This window comes from Xenopus laevis, chromosome 2L (assembly GCF_017654675.1).
Source record: "Xenopus laevis strain J_2021 chromosome 2L, Xenopus_laevis_v10.1, whole genome shotgun sequence".
Lineage (NCBI taxonomy): Eukaryota > Metazoa > Chordata > Amphibia > Anura > Pipidae > Xenopus > Xenopus laevis.
Genome location: NC_054373.1, coordinates 184667675 through 184687324, shown reverse-complemented (window position 1 = coordinate 184687324; position 19650 = coordinate 184667675). Strand labels below are relative to the sequence as shown.

Sequence of the window (19650 nt, the reverse complement as noted above, 5' to 3'; positions counted from 1 at the left end):
ATTGTCTGGCAGCATATGTAACTTAATTTTATTAGTGTTTAAACTGTAGTAATATACATATAACTGTATTTTAGTTCAACCTCAAAGGAATATGCATAAATGACCTTTCTGTTCTACCATTTAAAATGTTATTCTTACATAGCTACATAGTTAATTTGGGTTGAAAAAAGACAAAGTCCAAGTTCATCAAGTTCAACACCTCTTAATGAAAACCCAGCATCCATACACACACCCCTCCCTACTCACATAAATGATATATACCCATATCTATATTAAATCCCAACTTAGACAAATCACTGTGCAAAGTGTCAGCATCCTGCATGGAACCTATAGTTCTGCACAATTTAGTCTCATCTGCACAAATAGAAACAGTACTTTCAATGGCCACCTCCAGGTCATTAATAAACAAGTTGAAAAGCAAGGGACCTAGTACAGAGCCCTGCGGTACTCCACTAACAACACTGGTCCAATTAGAAAATGTTATTTATCTTCAACCCTCAAATGTATATTTTTAGTTGTAATATTGGTGTGCAGGCAGCCATATCAGGTCATTGTGATTCTGAGCTTTCAAAAAGAGCCAACATTTCACAATCGAACTGCTTTCAGATAAGCCGTTTGTTTCTCCTACTTATTGGGCCAAATTCACTAAGATTCGTAGTTGCGCCAGGCGCAACTTCGCCGCAATTCGCCTCACTTCACCAGGCGTAGTTTCGCCAGTGCTCCGCAAATTCACTAAAATCCGAAGTTGCGCACAGGGGTAGCGTAAGGTTGCGAAGTTGCGCTAGCGTTGATTCGCTAAGCGAAGCGAAGTTACGCTAGCGATGGTTAATTTGCATACGGCGTCAAATTCAAATTTCAATGGAGGAATACGTAGAATCACTACAAATGCCTGGGAAACCTTCAAAACATCAAATAAAATTTTTATTTTGCCCTACACATGTGCCCACTGTATAGTTAAGTTGCCATGAGTTAGGAAATGTAGGGGGGAAGGAGGGGAGCCCCATAAAAATTTTCGATCTTTTTCAGCCTATCACCCATAATATAGAAAACACGCCAGTGTTTTTTGGGACTTAGAAAAAATTTGAACTTTTTTTGAAGCAATCCCTATCTACTCTATTGCGCTTCGCCTGGTCTGAGGTGGCGAAGGAAGTCTAGCGTAAAAGGTAGCGTTCAGTACACTGCGCACGTTAGTGAATTTGCGTAGTTACGGCCGTAGCAAAAATTCGCCAGGCGTAAGGGTGCGAAGTAACACTAGCGAATTTACGCCAGCGTTCGTTAGTGAATTTGCGAAGTAACGAAAATGCCCAACGCTAGCGAATTGACGCTAGCGTTAGGCGCTTCGGCACTTAGTGAATTTGCCCCATTGTAACTGGAGGAGTCGTGGTAGGACTTTGGTGTTTTATTATTGGTGCTATTCTCATATCTACCACTAGGCAGGGCAAGGACGGTATCAGGGAGTTGGTATCCTGCTACCGTCCCATTATTCTGTTAATAGTCTACTGGGGGGAAAGGGAAGGTGTGAAATCACTAAAATTTGCAGCACAGCAGTAAAGAGTGACTGAAGTTTTTTAGAGCACGAGTCACATGACTGAGGGTACCTGGGAAACTGACATGTCTAGTCCCACATTAAATTTCAAAATTAAATATAATAATAGACATTTTAAAAATGTGTTTGCTCTTTTGAAAATTAGATTTCAGTGCAGGATTCTGTAGGAACAGCTATTAACTGGTGTTTTTTAAAAAAAAAAAAAAACAGTTTCAGCAAAAGGCAGGATTGGCAATTGGCCCAAGGGCATTATGTACTTATGCAATGTTATAAAATACCAGTTGTAATAAAGAGGTGAACCTTTATTAATATTCATAATTTGTATTCATTAACATTAATAACACATATGAACACAATATGCAGGGTAAATGATTAAGCCTTCTGGTGAACCATTAGTGAGCAATGTCTCACTCACATTCAAGTAATAAATGAATTAAACAGATTTACTTAACCAAGATGATGATCCACATGTCCCGGCACACTAGTCCCTATGCTACACCAGTGTATAATGATGTGCCTTTTAACAAAAGGGTTTTCTAACTATTAGTGTTACCTGCTTGTTTCCTCAGCAATATGGCGGCTAATGAAGATTACCAGTCTCTGGTCCGTGGTGTTGATTCTCTGAGTTTCACTGGGGAGGCGGTTCCGTGCAAGCTGCTGCTGACAGGGGACTCTGCATTCCCTGTGCTGGTGTCTCCCAGAAAAGATGTTCTCATCGCTGCTTCTCGCTATGGAAATGGGAAAGTAGTGGTTTTGGCCCATGAGGATTATCTCAACAGGGAAACCTTTATGGTCTTTTTGAAAAATGCTGTATCTTGGCTGAGTCCAAATTCAAACGCCAACATTGGAGTGCATAATAAATTGCACCTATTAGCAAAAAATCTCTCTGCCTCCGGGTACAAAGTCCAAAAAACTTCCACCCTGATTCAGGGCCTGGGCGTCTTCTGTACTAACGGATATGATGGCCACCAAGCTGAGGAGATCATCTCATTTGTACGAGAGGGAGGAGGCCTGCTGATTGGGGCTCAGGCTTGGCACTGGTCCTACAGCCATAAAGAGAATGTTCTGCACCATTTTCCAGGGAACAAAATCGTATGTGTTTGTGGGGTGCACTTCACCAGTGACTACGGAGAGAAAGGAGATTTCTCTGTTACTAAAAATATGCCGCATGTTCCACTTTACACAGAGTGAGTATCTATATGTCTATTTATATTGTTCTATATAAAGTACATGGTAAATAATAAATAATATTGAAGAATCAACCAGCAAAACCAGGATAGGCAAAACGGTGTGGTCTTAAAGGGGACAGTGACACTTCTCAGGTCTTAGCAGAAAACGTGCCTGTAAGTCATTTAGACCATTTTCTTCACTTTGACCTCTTTTTATATAAACTGGACATAGGTTGTTTCTTCTTTAAAGGAGAATTCAACCCTAAACTTAAAAAAAAAACCTACCCCCTACCCAACATAGACCCCCCTCCCTCCAGCCTAAGTGTTACCCCAGGCAAATACCCCTAACGTTTTACTTACCCATTGGTGCAGATTCAGGCATTGGAGTTCACAGGCGCCATCTTCTTCTCTTCCGAATGAGACCGGCATGGGGGGGGGGGTCTATGTAGGGTGGGGGTTTTTAAAGGTAACTTTAAGAACTGAACTGTGGGAAGTGTGGAAGTATCAGACACAGCTCTTGGCCGTCATTGGCTGCTGTAAGCTAGCATGTAGACGTGTCTTTGTACCAATAGTATCCTGCAATATTCAGATTTTTCAGATGCACATCAGGGACAGCCACAGACTTGTGAGGATAGAGCAACATTTTTGGGGAAATAACTCCCCTTCGTTGAAAAACAAAGGCTTGATAAAGACCCATAATGTTGCCTTACTTTGTATGTTTTAATACTAAATAAACTTTTACTTAGTGTGCTACATATGTGTCTGTGACCCCTGTGGCAGGTGTGGGCCCTCTAGCATAGCACCCGGCACCATAAAAAGTTATTTATTCAGAGGTCTGAGCTCTTCACTTATGGGTCTTTGCAGGTTTTCACCAAGTGAATCACAGAACATCATAAAATGGTAGATTGAGTGAAAAAGGCCAATATTTACTGCTAATTTGATAGGTCTCTTTAATGTGTCACTTATAGGATAATTATGTTGGGTAAGTTTCATTATTCTGATGATTTTAATAACCTCAGAATTGTCTCTGTCTCTCTTGCACAGTTATGACTTCTCAGTCGATCAGAGATTCCTTCTGAATGGGGTTTCTCAACTGGACATCAGAGGGTTGGCAATCTCTTCAGATCTTCTCTTGCATGGAGCGTTGTCCTTTCCAGTTGGGTTGAGTGAAAACAAACAATGTTTTGTTGGCGCAACATATTACGGCAAAGGGCGGGTGGTTGTGGTCACACATGAAGTTTACCTCTCCCTACCAGAACTAAAAACTTTAATGCTTAATGCCATCTCTTGGCTAGACATAGGCCACAAGAGAAGAATTGGGGTTCATTCTGACCTGAAAGACTTTTCTGAGGTTTTGCAGAAGGAAAACATCCCCTGTCTGGTATCAAACTTAGTCCCCAATCTAAGTGTCTACTGCTGCAACTCCTACAGCGATGCTGAAGCAAAGTCAATCCATCAATTTGTTGCAGAGGGGGGAGGACTTCTTATTGCTGGCCATGCCTGGTGGTGGTCCTATCAGAATCCGACCTGCAATGTTCTCACTCACTACCCTGGAAACAAAATACTGAACAAGTTTGGTATTAGCATTCTGTGTAGAACCATTCCTCAGGGCATCTATAAGGCAATCAGTCCCAATGAAACCAGTGAACAGTATCACTTCCACAGAGCACTGCGTCGTTTGCCAACTGAGCTCAAAAGTGGTGCAGAACTGCAGCCTGCCTTTAGCTCCTGGATTGCCAATCTCATGCGAGATGTCTCTGCTTTTGTGAGGCTCCCAGCCTGTCCCATCACCAGCTCCATTCAGAGTCAGCTTCTAAAGATGATTAATGCTTATATACCCAATGTCAGTGAGAAGTCGCCCATAAGAAGCAACTCCAAAGAAGCATTACTCCTACATGTGGCACATGAATCCTATAATGTGAGCCATTCGTGTGATGAATCAAATATTCTGGAGAAGGAACCTTCAATCGATGTTAATATCAATGCCTCAAATCCAGGTAAGGTCTTCTTCAGTAAAGGGGAATGGCAAACAATTTTTATTTTATTTTTGCATAACGAAATTAAAAGTTCCTGCCCCATTGGCGCTTACAATCTAAGGTCCCTATCAAAGTCAAACACACAAAAGGGTATATTTTATCAGGAGCCAGTTAACCTGCCTGTATGTTTTAGGCGTGTGAGAGGACAGAACATAAAGGAGCCATGGAGATAGAACTGTGGCTGGAATTTAACCTACAGCAACAGCACAGTATTTATATTATACAATAAACATATATATAATGTTTTTAATTTATTAAGGATTTCTGAACCAGCTCCATAAAAGTGCATTAGAATATTCTTATGGTGTGTATTGTTATGGTGTGTTATTGTCAGTTTGATGTAAAAAATACCGTACCCTATATGTTAGTAAATCAGCTCTGCTTCTCCAACAACAATAACACAATCGCCACCTTATTCTGGAAAATCTGCAATATAGATGTTTTTGCTCACCTAGTGAGACTCGTCAAGTGTGATATTTCTTTATCCTAGGTGAAGACGCCTGGAGAAGCACTGGCCTTTACTTGGCTCCCAGAAAGACAGCAGTTCTCAAGTTCCCTGCCTCAGCCGTGCACCAAGGTTTCCAGGTAACTAAGCAATAGAGGGTCACATAGAGATCACATAAAGTCAACCACATGGGGCTCACAATCCCATACCTCCCAACATTTTGGAAATAGAAAGAGGGACAAAAAGAGCAAAACATTTTGGCCATGCCCATTTTTGTGACCACGCCCCCTAATTACCATGTTCCAAATTTGCCTGGTTTTTATGTGTTATTACAGTTTTGCTAATGAAGGTGAATTGCCCTTTAGGGTTAGTCCACACAAAGAGATTCGGGGAGATTTAGTCACCTGGCGACTAATCGCCTCTTCTTCGGGGCGACAATCTCCCCGAACTGCCTTCGCATTTCTTCCCGTCCGCTATAATGAAAACTGCGCTAAAGCACACACGGCGCTTCGTTTTCCACAACTTTTCATTATAGCGGATGGAAAGACACGCAAAGGCAGTTCAGGGACATTGTTGCCCTGAAGAAGAGACGATTAGTTGCCAGGCAACATAATCTCCCTGAAACTCCTCGTGTGGACTAACCCTTAAACTGAAAGTCACAGTTTGCTTATCTTACATTTTTACAATTGTTTCTTTGCTTATCTTAAATTATTACAAAAGTATCCAAGTGCACCTGCCATGTATTCTGATCTCTCTGCCAAAAGCCACTTAAGATTTAGAAACTTTGTATCTTTTTCTGGCTGTTCAGTGCAGGAGATCAAAGAGAAAGTTGGGACATTTCAGTACCTGGGACTGTGGGTTGAGGTGTCGCAATTGGGACTATCCTGTGAAGTGGTTTTCCTGATGCCCCTCAATCCTCCACTTACATATCAGAGCTGAGATTCTGATCTAAAAAAAAAACTTAATTCGACCTCTTAAAGTTACCAGGAGTGTAATATGTATGTACAGTATGTATGTATAAGTATGAGTAGGGTTGCCACCTGGACAGCCTGGCTTTCAGAAGGGTTGCCTGAGTCAAAGCTACCTGGCTGGTTTCCAAATTGGGAAAACCAGGCAGGATTCTCCTAGACCAATGCAACGATCTTCAAATCGCAAAGTCATAGCTCCGTCCCATGATGTCACACCTGTGACATCACACGGCCGTACCCCTGCCTGAACTATGAGGCCCCAAAGGTGGCAACTCTAAGCATGACTGCTGCTACAGAGAAAATTTAATTTAGCCCTTTAAGTGCTTGAGGAAAGTCAAGCTATTTTATGTAGCACATAACTACATTAAAAACATTGCACTCACACACACCACATATCTATATATATATATAAGTCTTGTGTTTGGTGTTAATAACAGGTGCAGATTGGCTGCCAGGCGGATGATTTGAGCTCTAAAGATGAGCTTAGTCGCGCTCCAGTCGTTATTCGCAGAAGTCATGTTGATAGGCAAAAGGTTTTTGTATCCAGTTTTTGGGGAGGTCTCCTGTACATCATTGTGAAGGCTAACAGCAACTTTGGGACAGTCCCAGTCAAGGTGTATGGAGCAGAACCAGCCCCAATCTATATAAAAGGTAATATTCCTACGTTGCTTCTCTAGACGTAATCTATAAATAATAAAGGTTAGCTGAATACGTCTCTAAGGGCAGTGGCACACAGGAAGATTTGTCACCCACGATTTTCTTGACGTGGCTGTGGCCGGCAAATCTCCTGAAAATGCTTCTGCATTAAAATCGTCGGAGGTATGTCCAACTTATCACTAAATCGCCTGAAATTGCATCTGAGGATGATTTAGCGAGAAGTTGGACATGCACCAACGATTTCAATTGCTGGCAATGGAGTAGCATTTTCGGTGGCAAAATATAAATTGCGGGCGACAAATCCCCGTGTGCCAGGGCCGGAACTAGGGGTAGGCAGAAGAGGCACCTGCCTAGGGCGCAACGAAAGGGGGGCGCTGGGCAGGTACCTAACTTTTGCCTACCCCTAGTCCATGTTCGCTGCTCCTCCCACTCCTCCAGCGCTCCTCCCCGCCTCCCTCCCCTCAAGCGCTTTACCCCATCTCCCCAGTCACTTTCCCCGCCTCCCTCCCCTCCCCTCAGTCACTTTCCCCGCCTCTCACCACGCTTTGCTCTGCCTCCCTGCCTCCAGCGCTGTGACACTCTCCCCTCTGGCGTTATGCGCACAATGGTTTCAGGAGCGCGCACGTCCGCGCGACCGATCGCCGAGGGGAGCATGGAGGAGATTGTGGAGGGGAGCCTAGGGCACCCGGTTGGCTTGGCCCGCCACTGCCGTGTGCCACTGCCCTAAGTGTGCTGTATATAAAACACTGACTACAGCACAAATACCGAGTACATCTTACAGCCTCTAGGATTGTTCAAATAGAATATATGGAAGGCTCAGCCACTCAACCAGATTCCAGCTTTATTGTTTCAGCACTTTATTTACCTCCACACCGGGTCTTGCCCCGGCCATCATAACTCTCCCTCGAGCAGCATCTCCAGCTATTTCAGCAACCTGGTTTCTAGGGTTCCACTTACCCTAGCAGCCATGCATTGATCTGAATAAGAGACTGGAATATGAATAGGAGAGGCCTGAATAGAAAGAGGAGTAATAAAACGTTGCAATATCAATATATTTGTAGTCTTACAGAGCATTTGTTTTTAGATGGGGTCAGTGACCCCCATTTGAAAGCAGAGAAGAGTAAGAAGTCATATAATTCAAAAACAATAAAAAAGAAAAATGAAGACCAAATGAAATGTTCTATAACATACTGAAGGTTAAATTAAAGGTGAACCGCCCCTTATATTAAAATAAATAAAAATGTGCAGTCACAACCTGAACAACTAAGAATATATATTATTAATATTATTATTATACAGTCTTAGACACATTCAAACACATAATTGAGTCTGTCAACCTGCACCGCTTACACATTACCATCACTCCTTTATCCTGTCCATCATATTCTTTACACTTCTTACATTTCTTTACATCACAAAGGGGCAGATTCACTAAAGGGCGAACTGTTAAGTGCCTGCTCTATTTTTACAATAGTATTTCGCCAACCTGGAGAAATTTCTATTTGCGAAAATACGTTATTGTGCACTTGTGAATTGGAGAATTTTCGCTGGAGACATTGCACCTGCAGGAGAGAGATGAATTTGCTGCAATGCAAAGAGAATTTTCACCACTGCAAAGTTAATTCTCTAAAACTTGATATATTCTGCCTTTAGTAAATTGGCGATGTTGAGGGGAAATTACTTCTCATTTCACTTTCACCTTTAGTAAATTTGCCCATAGTTGGGGTGGGTGCTACCCATATGTCTCGGGGTCCCACAGTCCCAACAACAAGGGAGCCTATTTTTACCCTGCCTGTGCCTACCCCTCACTAGCATAGGAAAGCCCAGATTCACACTTCAGAGGCTAGCCACTTCCTCTTTTATGGTAGCCAGGGACTCCCACAGCTACAAATTTCCCCCAGGCCCTTTGTCGCTCCTCCACCAGCAGCCTCGGTCATAGGTATTCCTATCAAATGTGCCAAGGCAACTAAAGCCTTCTATCCTGGCGACTACGCAAAATGTTACATTCAAATAGACTACTGTATATGAAAGTGTGGCCTGCAACCATGTGGTTTTTAATTCAATGTAGGGATGCACCGAATCCACTATTTTGGATTTGGCCGAACCCCCGAATCCTTTGTGAAAGATTCGGCCAAATTTTTACTTCCTTGTTTTGTGACGAAAAGTCACACAATTTCCCTCCCCACCCCTAATTTACATATGCAAATTAGGGTTCGGATTCGGTTCGGTCGGGCAGAAGGATTCGGCCGAATCCGAATCCTGCTGAAAAAGGCTAAATCCTGGGCGAATCCTGAATTCTGTGCATCCCTAACTTAATGATCACAACAGTTCTTTCGATATCTATGCAAGGCTGATGATGGGACTAGATTTTTCTTAATAGTACCCTAGCACTTTCTATTGATAATGTAATACCCCATATAGAAACTGGGCTCACTGACAATGTAAAAAAGAACACTGCCAACCCAGATCTAAAGGTGTGTCTGGCCATGCCTGTTCCACCACCAACCTCACCCTGGTCTGCCCCAACCCTGTCCAGCATCTTTTCTACTTGTGTGACCTTCAGATTGCTCTTTCCTCCCACAGGTGAAACCAGCCTTGATTCCTGGTTACATTCAATTCACAAGTTGCCTGCTCCTTGGGCTGAGCTGGTTACAGAGAATGTTATCCTGACTGTACCCTCAGATTCTATTCGATCACTAAAGGATCCAGAAGCTCTGCTGTCTCTTTGGGACAGAATAATGGTGGCTATTACTGAGCTTTCAAGCAAACCAACAAAATTTCCCCGGCCTGAGCGTTTTGTTGTAGATGTGCAGATCTCTGCTGGTAAGTACTGGCTCGGCTGATGGCCAAAATTGGCATGGTGTCCTCAGAGTGAGGTTGGGGAATGCACTCCCGGATGATGTTGTGATGCTGATTCTGTTAATGAGGGGCTTGGATGATTTCTTGGACCAGCATAATATCCAAGGCCATAGTGATACTAAAATCTACAATTAATATAGAGATTGGTCAATATAGTTTATGCGAGTGTATGGAGGAGTCGGTGTGCGTAGGTACGTGCCCTGGGGTTCATTTGGAGGGGTTGAACTTGATGGATTTTTGTCTTTTTCCCCCAACTTAACTATGTAACTCTCAGGCAGAACGCAGAGCTCCCTGAGACTAGGGAATGGAACTTACCATTGTTAGGTGCACCTATTTATGTATGCCTGTACGACCTAGAGCATTACAAATAATCTAGACAGAAAGTCCATTCTGCCCATGTATCACCCTCATGTTGCCTCTCTGGCCAATTGTTTATACAGGTGTCACATTGGCACATATTTTGGGCGTAAGCCCTCGCACTATTTGCACTGATCAGTAGACCCCTGGCGTATACTTGTAGAATGCGTTATCTTTGTAGTGACGCGAGACGTGAAATGCTGTAAAGTGGAAGCTTTCAGGCAATTATTAAACATTTAATTAAACCCAATAAATTTTGGCAAAGCATTGCAGTTTGGTAGTTCGGAGTAGAAAGATATATTTACCTTTTTTTGGATTTGTTGAAATATGTATTTTCCAAAAATATATGGCATTGTTGAGCGAAGAGGTACTTGCGCCCAAGGCAAGTACCTCTTGTCCCAACTCCCACTAGCTGCTCTGCTACACAGAGGTATTTCATGCTGAATAGCCCGTCCAACACAGGTAAGACCCTGCACGTTACAGAATAGATCATGGAAAAGAAGGTGAGTGGGATTGTGAGTCACATATATTCATATACTGTACAGAGACGTAACTACTGGTGGTGCACCCGGGTCTGCACCCCTTTGGGCACTAGGGCAGGACAATTTCTACTCTGTGGCTGTGCGAAGGGTGGTGGGTTGCAAGTTCACTTTGTATATTTGCTGCACTACATACAGGGGCCGATTCACTAAATTCGAGTGAAGGATTCGAAGTAAAAAAACTTCGAATTTCGAAGTATTTTTTGGGCTACTTCGACCATCGAATGGGCTACTTCGACCTTCGACTACGACTTCGAATCGAAGGATTCGAACTAAAAATCGTTCGACTATTCGATAGTCAAAGTACTGTCTCTTTAAAAAACATAGGCTTTCCTAAGTTTTTTTGATCAAAGGATATTCCTTCGATCGTTGGATAAAAATCCTTCAAATCCTTCGATTCGAAGGATTTAATCATTCGATCGAAGGAATAATCCTTCGATCGTACGATCGCAGTATTTGCGCTAAATCCTTCGACTTCGATATTCGAAGTCGAAGGATTTTAATTCCTAGTCGAATATCGAGGGTTAATTAACCCACGATATTCGACCCATAGTGAATCAGCCCCACAAGCTCTAAAAGATCATATTCCCATTCTGCTGTTGGAAAGAGTAAAATCATAGGTGGAACTCTCCTTTAACCCTGCCAGTGACCAAGATTAAAATACACAGGAATTCGTAGAAAAGCAACGCGAAATGGTAGAGCGTTTCTAAAAGTGTTTGGGTGTGGGAACTATTATTCAGAATGCTTGGCAACTGGCAATTAAGGATACGGTATTTTTCCTGTAATTTGGATCACCATATAAGAATTGTTTTCTGCACATGAATTGTGTGGGAGATGGCCTTTTCAATATGAAGTTTCTAGATAAGAGATCCCATACTATGTTATGCCCTTTGCAGGTAGGTAAACAGAAACCATTTGTAAGAATACCTGGTGGTCTAGTGGTGCGGGACACCCGCTGCTTCCTCATCTTTGTGCGCCAAAGAGCAAATTACAAATGTTTGTGCCGCTTCCTGATTTTGGTGCGAGTGATGCGTCTGATGTCATTGAATTTGGCACAAATTCCAAATATTTAAAGGAATCTGGTCCAAATATTCTTTGCCCAATACAGGTCTATTTTCATAGTTCCTGAGTGTGATTTCTAGTTGTCTTGTTTGTTCCTGATCTTGCCTGTCCCTTACGCTTCCTAGTTTGCTGCCTGTCCTGACCTTTGCCCCTTTATTGACTACTCTCTTGAATCCTGTTACTGTACTGCAATATTGGTGTTATTTATCTGGCCTGTAACATCGACTAGTCTCTTGTCTCGTGATTTGGTACTGCTCTGCCTGATTGATATCGACTCGGCCTGTCCTTGACCACGTTCCTTGTTCCCCATTCTCTAGTTCACAATTGGTTCCCTTTACTACCCAGAACTTCCCCCATGGACCACTCACTATAAGAACTGGCAGCATCCAAATAGCAGAGGGCGCTTCCCAAAGCAAATAGCGGTTATAGGCAGAAGGGTGAGCCGAGGCCAGGGCCTCTGGGTTTGGGATATCATTCATAATACCATTGTGCTGTTGATTGTATAAAGGGTTTTCCCCCCATTTTATAGGTTCGCTGCACTCTGGATACCCCATCATGTGCCAAATGGAATATGTTAAAGATCTGACTGATCTACACCATATCCATAAAAAGGGAATCTGGGGGCCAATCCATGAACTTGGACACAATCGCCAGAAAAAAGAGTGGGAGCTCCGACCTCACACCACGGAAGCCACGTGTAACCTTTGGTCTGTGTTTGTGCATGAAACAGTTCTTGGGATCCCACGGGATCAAGCTCACCCTGAGCTTCAGCCAAACAGCAGGAGATCTCGCATCAAAAGTTATTTGCAGAGTGGAGCCAACTTAGAGCAGTGGGGGGTATGGACAGCATTGGAGACCTACCTACAGGTAACACTCACCTCTGTCTTTTATATAAAATAGGGAATAAAGAAACATTCCCACACTCATTACTGTAAGGTGACAATGAGCTTCAGAATGTATGTCCTGTCATTTGCTGTAATAAGACGGGCTGATTTATTAGTACTAGAGGGTCCAGATCAGTATATACGATAAGAAAGGCAGGGAACAAGGTAGGCATTTTTAAACTTCATTGATTAAAGAATTGCCCCAGGTCTCTGCACTTCTGCCCCAGACATAGTAAATGAGCCCATAAGCTACCAAGTATGCCATCATGAGGTGCCTGCATGGATTTGGGTCTGTGTGTGAAGGCAGTTTTATACTTTTTTCTTCTGATCAACCTAGAAAAACTGACGCAAAAGTGTGGCCATACAGGGGGCAACACATGTCATTGTATACATTGATATACCTGGGAAACCAGAAACAACTCTTTTGCCCTTGCTATCTAAACAAAAAGGCAGGAAAAAAAGGCAGACAGTGATCCTTTATATACAATTTATAGACTGCAGTAGCCTCCCCTTTTACTGAAAACAGAGCCACCCACCAAATATCAAGCAAATATCACTAGAGATTCCATAAAATATGAAAGTAAAATTGCTCCATACCTACTATAATGTCCTTTTCCTGGACTAACACCTTATACTATACTCACAGGAATAATCCCCTCCTCACTTTCCCCATCAGAATGACCCTCGAAAATCATTAAAAGGCCAACCCCGCTCCCCTAGTGGCATCTCTGTAACAAGCTCTAGAAAACTTCAGAAAAAGGGAATGTACTGTGTGGTAGAACTAGGAAAGAAGAAAACGTTGGTGTTGGTATTGTGCATGTGTAGGTGAGGTAATGCTTTCAGTATATCCATGTCTGCGGTTATCTTACTAGCATGTCTGGGGTTAAAATTCCCATTACACTTTTTTATTAACATGAATTTATAGAACGCCAACATTTTGCGTAGCGCTGTGTTTTTAGTGATTATACTTGCATATCTGAGGTTAATATGCCTGCTATCCATTTTCTATAGTAAAACTGCCACATCTGGGGTGTGGTATGTAGGAGTTTGGCCACAATGTGGCATGGCCAAAAATTTTGCTGAGCTGTGCTTGGTGGATCTTTTCCCCCCTTTTTTCTATTTTTTTTTCAAATGTTGAGAGGTATGTGATACAATTGCATCTTTTTCCTTCTGACGAGCTTTGTGTCAGTACTCACTAGTAGGTAGGTTTCACCGGTGCATGAAACTCTTCTTGCCCTCCCCGTCTGGCCATCTGCATCAACCTTTGTGGACTTCACCAATCCCATATATCCCTTACCATAAAACTAAAGTCACTTCCATGTTTGAACCCTCAGTTTCATGCTGACTGCCTGTGGATAAGTGGACTGTGGGGGTACCAGTCAAGAGAATAACATGTCTGTCTGTTACAGCTACAAGAAGGCTTTGGCTGGGAACCATTCAAGCGCCTATTCAGAGAGTACCAGAGCATGTCAGGCATCAGGGATGAAAACAAATTTAAGATGAACCTGTGGGCGGAGAAGTTCTCTCAGGCTGTGAAAACCAATCTGGTCCCATTCTTTGAGGCCTGGGGATGGCCCATTGACCAATCAACTCGCAGTAAATTATCTGCATTATCTGTATGGGAGAAGGATCCCATGAGGCATTATCTTACTGATAAGAAATCAAACTAATCTACTACATAATCAGTGTTTTTCTGTTCATATTCTCTGCCTTATACTTTTATATGAAAAACTATTATATGCTTTTATATAGTGTGGCACAGTGTCTGGGAAAACACTAGAAGAAAGGTATATTTCTAACAGAATGCTCTATGGGACCCTGCATATGAGGAAAATAATAGACACTGGGGAATCAGCAGGTAATATATTGAATGCAGGTGTGCTGTGGAGGCAGGAGGTCTGTGTCTGTGAGGTACATGCTAAGTAAGGTGTGGGAAAACCAAGGTGGTTGTAAACAAACATATGGACCAACTACACTAAGTGGGGATAAATCTTTGCTGGAGAGAGCAAGACCTGTGCAGCCAGTTCATCAATGTATCAGGTTGTTCTGGCTAACAAACAAGAAGAATAAATTATTTACTTTTGTTACACACTTAAACTTTACTTCTATCTTAAATAAAACAAAAAGATGTCTGCTTAATGTTACCTGGATGTATTTGTACTTTGAAAAGTTATTGCCAAGGCTACCATATAAGTGTATAGGTATTGTATGTTTAATGTACCACGTGAGGCATCTCTAAGCTAGAGTTTTCCAGACTTTTGTAGAAGTGAACTCGGCCACCAAATTTAAAGACAAGTTGGCTGGGGGAAGTTATTTTGTGAAAGTTTTTTCTCCCATATAGGCACACAAGGGCTGCCCACATAAAGCTTCCATCCCAGGCACTGGTCCTCTGGTATCTATATGGTAAATAGAGCCCTGATGCTAAAGAGGTATTTGGAATGTGGTTGATTGGAACTTATTTACCAAAAGATTCCTCAAATTGTCTCTTGGGCAGTAACCTATGGCAACCAATACATGCCATCATAGTTCTATCTGCAGCTGTCTAAGAAACAGCTAATGATTGGTCCCTATGGGTTACTGTCCAGGGGCATATTTGCTTAGTGTACATAAATGAGCCCCACTGAGAGAGGATTCTTAGGGGCCGATTCACTAACTCCGAGTAAAGGATTCGAAGTTAAAAAACTTCGAATTTCGAAGTGTTTTTTTGGGCTACTTCGACCTTCGACTACGGCTTCAAATCGGAGGATTCGAACTAAAAATCGTTCGACTATTCGATAGTCGAAGTACTGTCTCTTTAAGAAAAAACTTCGACCCCCTAGTTCGCCATCTAAAAGCTACCGAAGTCAATGTTAGCCTATGGGGAAGGTCCCCATAGGCTTTCCTAAGTTTTTTTGGTCGAAGGATAATCCTTCGATCGGTGGATTAAAATCCTTTGAATCGTTCGATCGAACTATTTGCGCTAAAATCCTTCGACTTCGATATTCGAAGTCGAAGGATTTTAATTCCCAGTCGAATATCGAGGGTTAATTAACCCTCGATATTCGACCCTTGGTGAATCGGCCCCTTAATGTTGGAATTCAGTTATGGATATACAAATGTGTAGGAAGAGTTAGCTGCAAGGTAGGATAAAACTGGGTGTTTCACCATTAGACATATCTCTGTGGTTGCACAGGGTCCATGGGAATAATGGGCCCAGTGTGGTACAAGGCTTGGAAGAGACAAGAAGAGGCTTTGGGCTGTCATGGGCAAAACCAGGTAAAGTAAGGGGCAGGGCTCCACTGTCCATAAATCCACACCTGAATTAGTCTACTTAACAACCCTCTTCAGATCCTCCTGGACTTCAAGTCCTCATGAAGTTCATGACAAATATGAATGACTCTTCCTCCTTGATATGGTAGGGGTTAAAACGTTAGATATCTTCAAGTATGTGGCACAATGCAGAGTTGCCCAAGTAACAAACAAGGCAACAGGCAGGACAAACAAGAGAATAAACTACTGTATTATATGGTAATAAGATTAAAGGGACATACTATATAATTTAAGACACACAAAAAAATCATCTCTGTGATCACAGAAATACAGATCTTTTACCCTCTGGGATTTTCCGTGACTCTCCCATATCTATACACAAGTAGGGGGTGAAGCAATGGGTGTAAGGGGGGATGGTCAGCCGTTCAATAGGTGCTTCTAATTCAGAGAATGACATCTCCAGTAGGGATGCACCAAATTCACTATATAGTAGAACCCCCACTTTACATTTTTCAGGGACCAGAAAAAAATGGTTTAATATCCAGGAAAATGTAAAATCAGGGAAACATATTATGCATAATATATAGGTGGGACCAAAAAAACAATGTAAAATGAGGGAGAACTTAAAATCAGGGGATGTAACATTTTGTTCTACTGTATTATAGTTCGGCCAAATCCCGAATGCTTTTTGAAAGATTTGTCGAATATCGAACCAAATTCAAGCTCTAATTTGCATATGTAAATTAGGGGGAAAGGAGGAAAGAGAAACCCATGCACAGTGCGTGGTTATAAACTTTTTGACTTCCTTGTTTGTGTGACAAAAAGTCATCTAATTTTTTAGCTTCTGTTCGCCAGGCACTTGGATTTAGTTTAATCCAACTCCTGCTTAAAAAGGCCGAATCCCAAACTGAATCCAGGATTCGGTACATCCCTAATCTCCAGCCTACCCTATAGTGGATCCTTCTCCCTCCTCACTATGTTCCAGGGTTAATTTCTCCATCAATATTCGTAAACTTTGCAGCCTGTATCAGCACAAGATTTCCAGACTATTCCACTTAGGCCTCTCTTCTCCTGGTTCATATACTGAATGTGTATTGCTGTTGCACAGACATCCACAGGTTGGGCAGAACAATACATTCCTATCAGGACTCTCCCCACTTCACAGGCCACCTGCAACCTCGCACTTCTGTTATACCCTTGCCTGAACACAGGGTGCAGGTTTGGGTGAGCTGAACTGGTTAGGTCTCGGCGTATTAGGGTCGACCCACAAATGTGTACATAGAAATGTAGCCACAGATGATATGTAGGATGTAAAATGGAAGTTAATATGTGACATTAACCTGGGCTAATGTCGGTAGGTGTTCCCCTCTTTTTCCCCTGCTCGGGCCACTATTTGTGGTGCTTCTGCGCGGCGTTTAGTCCAGGAAACTAGCTCTGAATACGGCAGGTATGTCATGGTGTGGCCATCTTGGTCGGCTGCTCGCGAGTGCCCCGTATTCTCCTTTACTTAGTGACCCAGCTGGACTAAGGCAGCTCTGTTTGGTCACCATCTCAGTCTGCTCTTGGATACCCCACTACTGTGAGATGTCACTTGCCCCTTGATGCTTAACTGTATTGCTGCAAAGCTTTGTGTTGCCATAGTGATGTATTTGGGTTCATATCAGTCCTATATTAAGTTATTGATACAGGTGCCATTAAAAGCTGCTGACTTTGACTCCAGACCAAATCAGCAGCTTATTGGTTCGTAAGTGAGGTCCTTACAAGGGGCCTATCCAACCATTATCTACCCAAAGCCAGATACCTGTTGGGCTTCAGTCTGAACTGGCAAACCAGAAGGAGAACTTTTTAATAGTAGGATTTTTGATATTGAGAGTATTTCTCTTATGTAGAACATATCTTTAACACTACACATGACCTGCAATGCCATTTGACCTGTCACATGTCCCTTCTTGTGCATTTAAATGAGCAGAGGACTCTTCTATATTGATGGTATCTTTACTTTCCCCATTCCTACAACAGGTCTTATACTGGGGTTTCTGGTTCTGCTGGATCCAGTTATACAGAGTCTATCCAAAGACGCTGGTCCAGGCCAGACTTTTGTATGATAATAAGCCTCGGGCCATATCTGAGGGCTGCATTTAGCTTTTTATACATAGAATAAGGATTTAGATCCTGTAGCTCCTGTAGGGTCCTCTGGTGACCAAACTGGACTCAGGTCTCATATTTCAGAACAATCATTGGGGCCTTCATTTTGGCTTCTTCCAGGAGCCACAGTTTCTAGATCTAGTAGAGGAATGCACAAATGATAATGTACAACGTGCATGTATGTCAGCATGGGGATGTGGATATAGGACAGAAATCAACCTAAGGGCTTGCATTTGTCATGCGTCTGTTTTTAGGGGACTGAACAACAGAATTCTGCAATGATTTAAGTTTTATGCCATTTCATCCATTTTAGGTAGTAAATAAAATGAGGTTTTAGGGAGAGAAAGAACAAGCCATTTGGCCAGTAGACTTTTTCTTGTGCCAGTGCTCCTCATAGAAGGGACCAATGATCCGATTCACTGTTTGTGGACAGCCACACAGTTCTGCCTAGCGATTGGACCAATTGGCTTGTTAGCTGTGTTTCATTGGCCGATTCCCAGCACTTTGCAGCCAGCTTTGTAGTGTCCCTACATTGACTTTTAATAAGCCACAAATTATATGAATGTGAGGGTCCCAATGCCCAATGTTTTGAATGCACAATTACATATTCTGTTAAGTTTACAATATTATTATTAATAATAATAATAATATTTTGAAGCTGGTCTTTAATTGCCCGACATAGACCACCACTATTGGCTGCTGACTTGACATCTTATTGGCTAAAAGAGATCAGAGCTGATCAGGCTCAGAAAGATATTGGTCAACAATCTGTTGCTTAAAGACCTCATTGGATCCATTCCCAACTGGTCAATAACAACCCCCCTGTGTGATCCAGTCGCATTTTGGGTTGATGTGGCCAGTCTATCACTGCTTTTTATTCTTTCCTTGTGCCAAGTGATTTCTCTTCTATTATTTAGCACATGCAAATTGATGATGATGGTTTTATTCAGAGATGTTCAGTGTTTTATTTGGAATTTAATGTTGTGTATTTTATGGGTCTTTTTGCCTTTTTGTATCTTATTGTTTAATGATGAGTTTTACTCTCTTGTCTCCAAATCTTGTTCAAGGGGAACTTTTATATTAAACTTCTTTCTCCTTTATTACCTTGTGTCTCTGTTTTATTGATGAGGGGGGGTACATTTCCAGTAGATATTCATTAGACATTTTAACTGTTTTTGCTGTTCTTTGTAAATGTAATTGCTGTTGAATAGTGATGGGTGAATACATTCGGCACGCACTAATTAGTGCAAATTAGGAATCTGATTCAGTTTGGCCGGGCAGAAGAATTCAACTGAATCCTGCTGAAAAGGCTAAATCCTGAACCAAATCCTGAATTCGTTGCATCTCTAATTTTAACAGACATCTGGCCTGTTGGTAGATTTCGATGCCTGACCTTGGCTACTCTATCTGCTCTACTTTCCCATGTTCCAGCACGCATCTCGGGTCTCCGGCTGCCGCTTCCACACTCCTATTTCACCGCTGACATGTTTCGCCCTCTGGCTTCTTCCAAAGTGATGGACCATTGTTTCTGGATAGTTGCTCCTTTTACACACAAAAGTTCCAAATCTAAAAACTTTTTTGCCCCCCCCAAGCATTAGGTTTAACTCTTAAAACATCCAATTCATATTATTTGCAACATAGTCACATACAAAGTGTCCTACAAAAATAAATTGTAACCTGGAAATCCTTGGTCAACAGAAGAACGGCGAGCATTAGATGACCTATGCTATCTCT

At 42.3% G+C, this 19650-nt stretch overlaps 1 protein-coding gene and 1 long non-coding RNA gene across 2 annotated transcripts; one reads left to right on the top strand and one right to left on the bottom strand.

Moving 5' to 3' along the window:
* Positions 1-1833: 1833 nt before the first annotated feature.
* LOC121400090 lies at positions 1834-3134 on the bottom strand. Its single transcript, XR_005965550.1, has 2 exons — positions 3076-3134; positions 1834-2670 (listed from the first exon to the last, which is right to left on the bottom strand). It is a non-coding gene; the product is annotated as an uncharacterized LOC121400090 (long non-coding RNA).
* LOC108707648 (TRPM8 channel-associated factor homolog) lies at positions 2120-15164 on the top strand. Its single transcript, XM_018245654.2, has 7 exons — positions 2120-2733; positions 3760-4712; positions 5242-5336; positions 6602-6815; positions 9405-9644; positions 12168-12505; positions 13932-15164. Exons 1-7 carry the CDS (start codon positions 2120-2122, stop codon positions 14190-14192), a joined length of 2715 nt encoding a protein of 904 aa, XP_018101143.1. The 3' UTR covers positions 14193-15164.
* The last annotated feature ends 4486 nt before the right edge of the window (positions 15165-19650 follow it).

Excerpts from the sequence above, each read along its gene's own strand:
- LOC108707648 (XM_018245654.2), top strand. The coding sequence starts at position 2,120 with ATGGCGGCTAATGAAGATTACCAGTCTCTGGTCCGTGGTGTTGATTCT. Across the intron at positions 2,734-3,759 it reads CATGTTCCACTTTACACAGA|TTATGACTTCTCAGTCGATC; the intron begins GTGAGTATCTAT and ends TCTCTTGCACAG. Across the intron at positions 9,645-12,167 it reads AGATGTGCAGATCTCTGCTG|GTTCGCTGCACTCTGGATAC; the intron begins GTAAGTACTGGC and ends CCCATTTTATAG.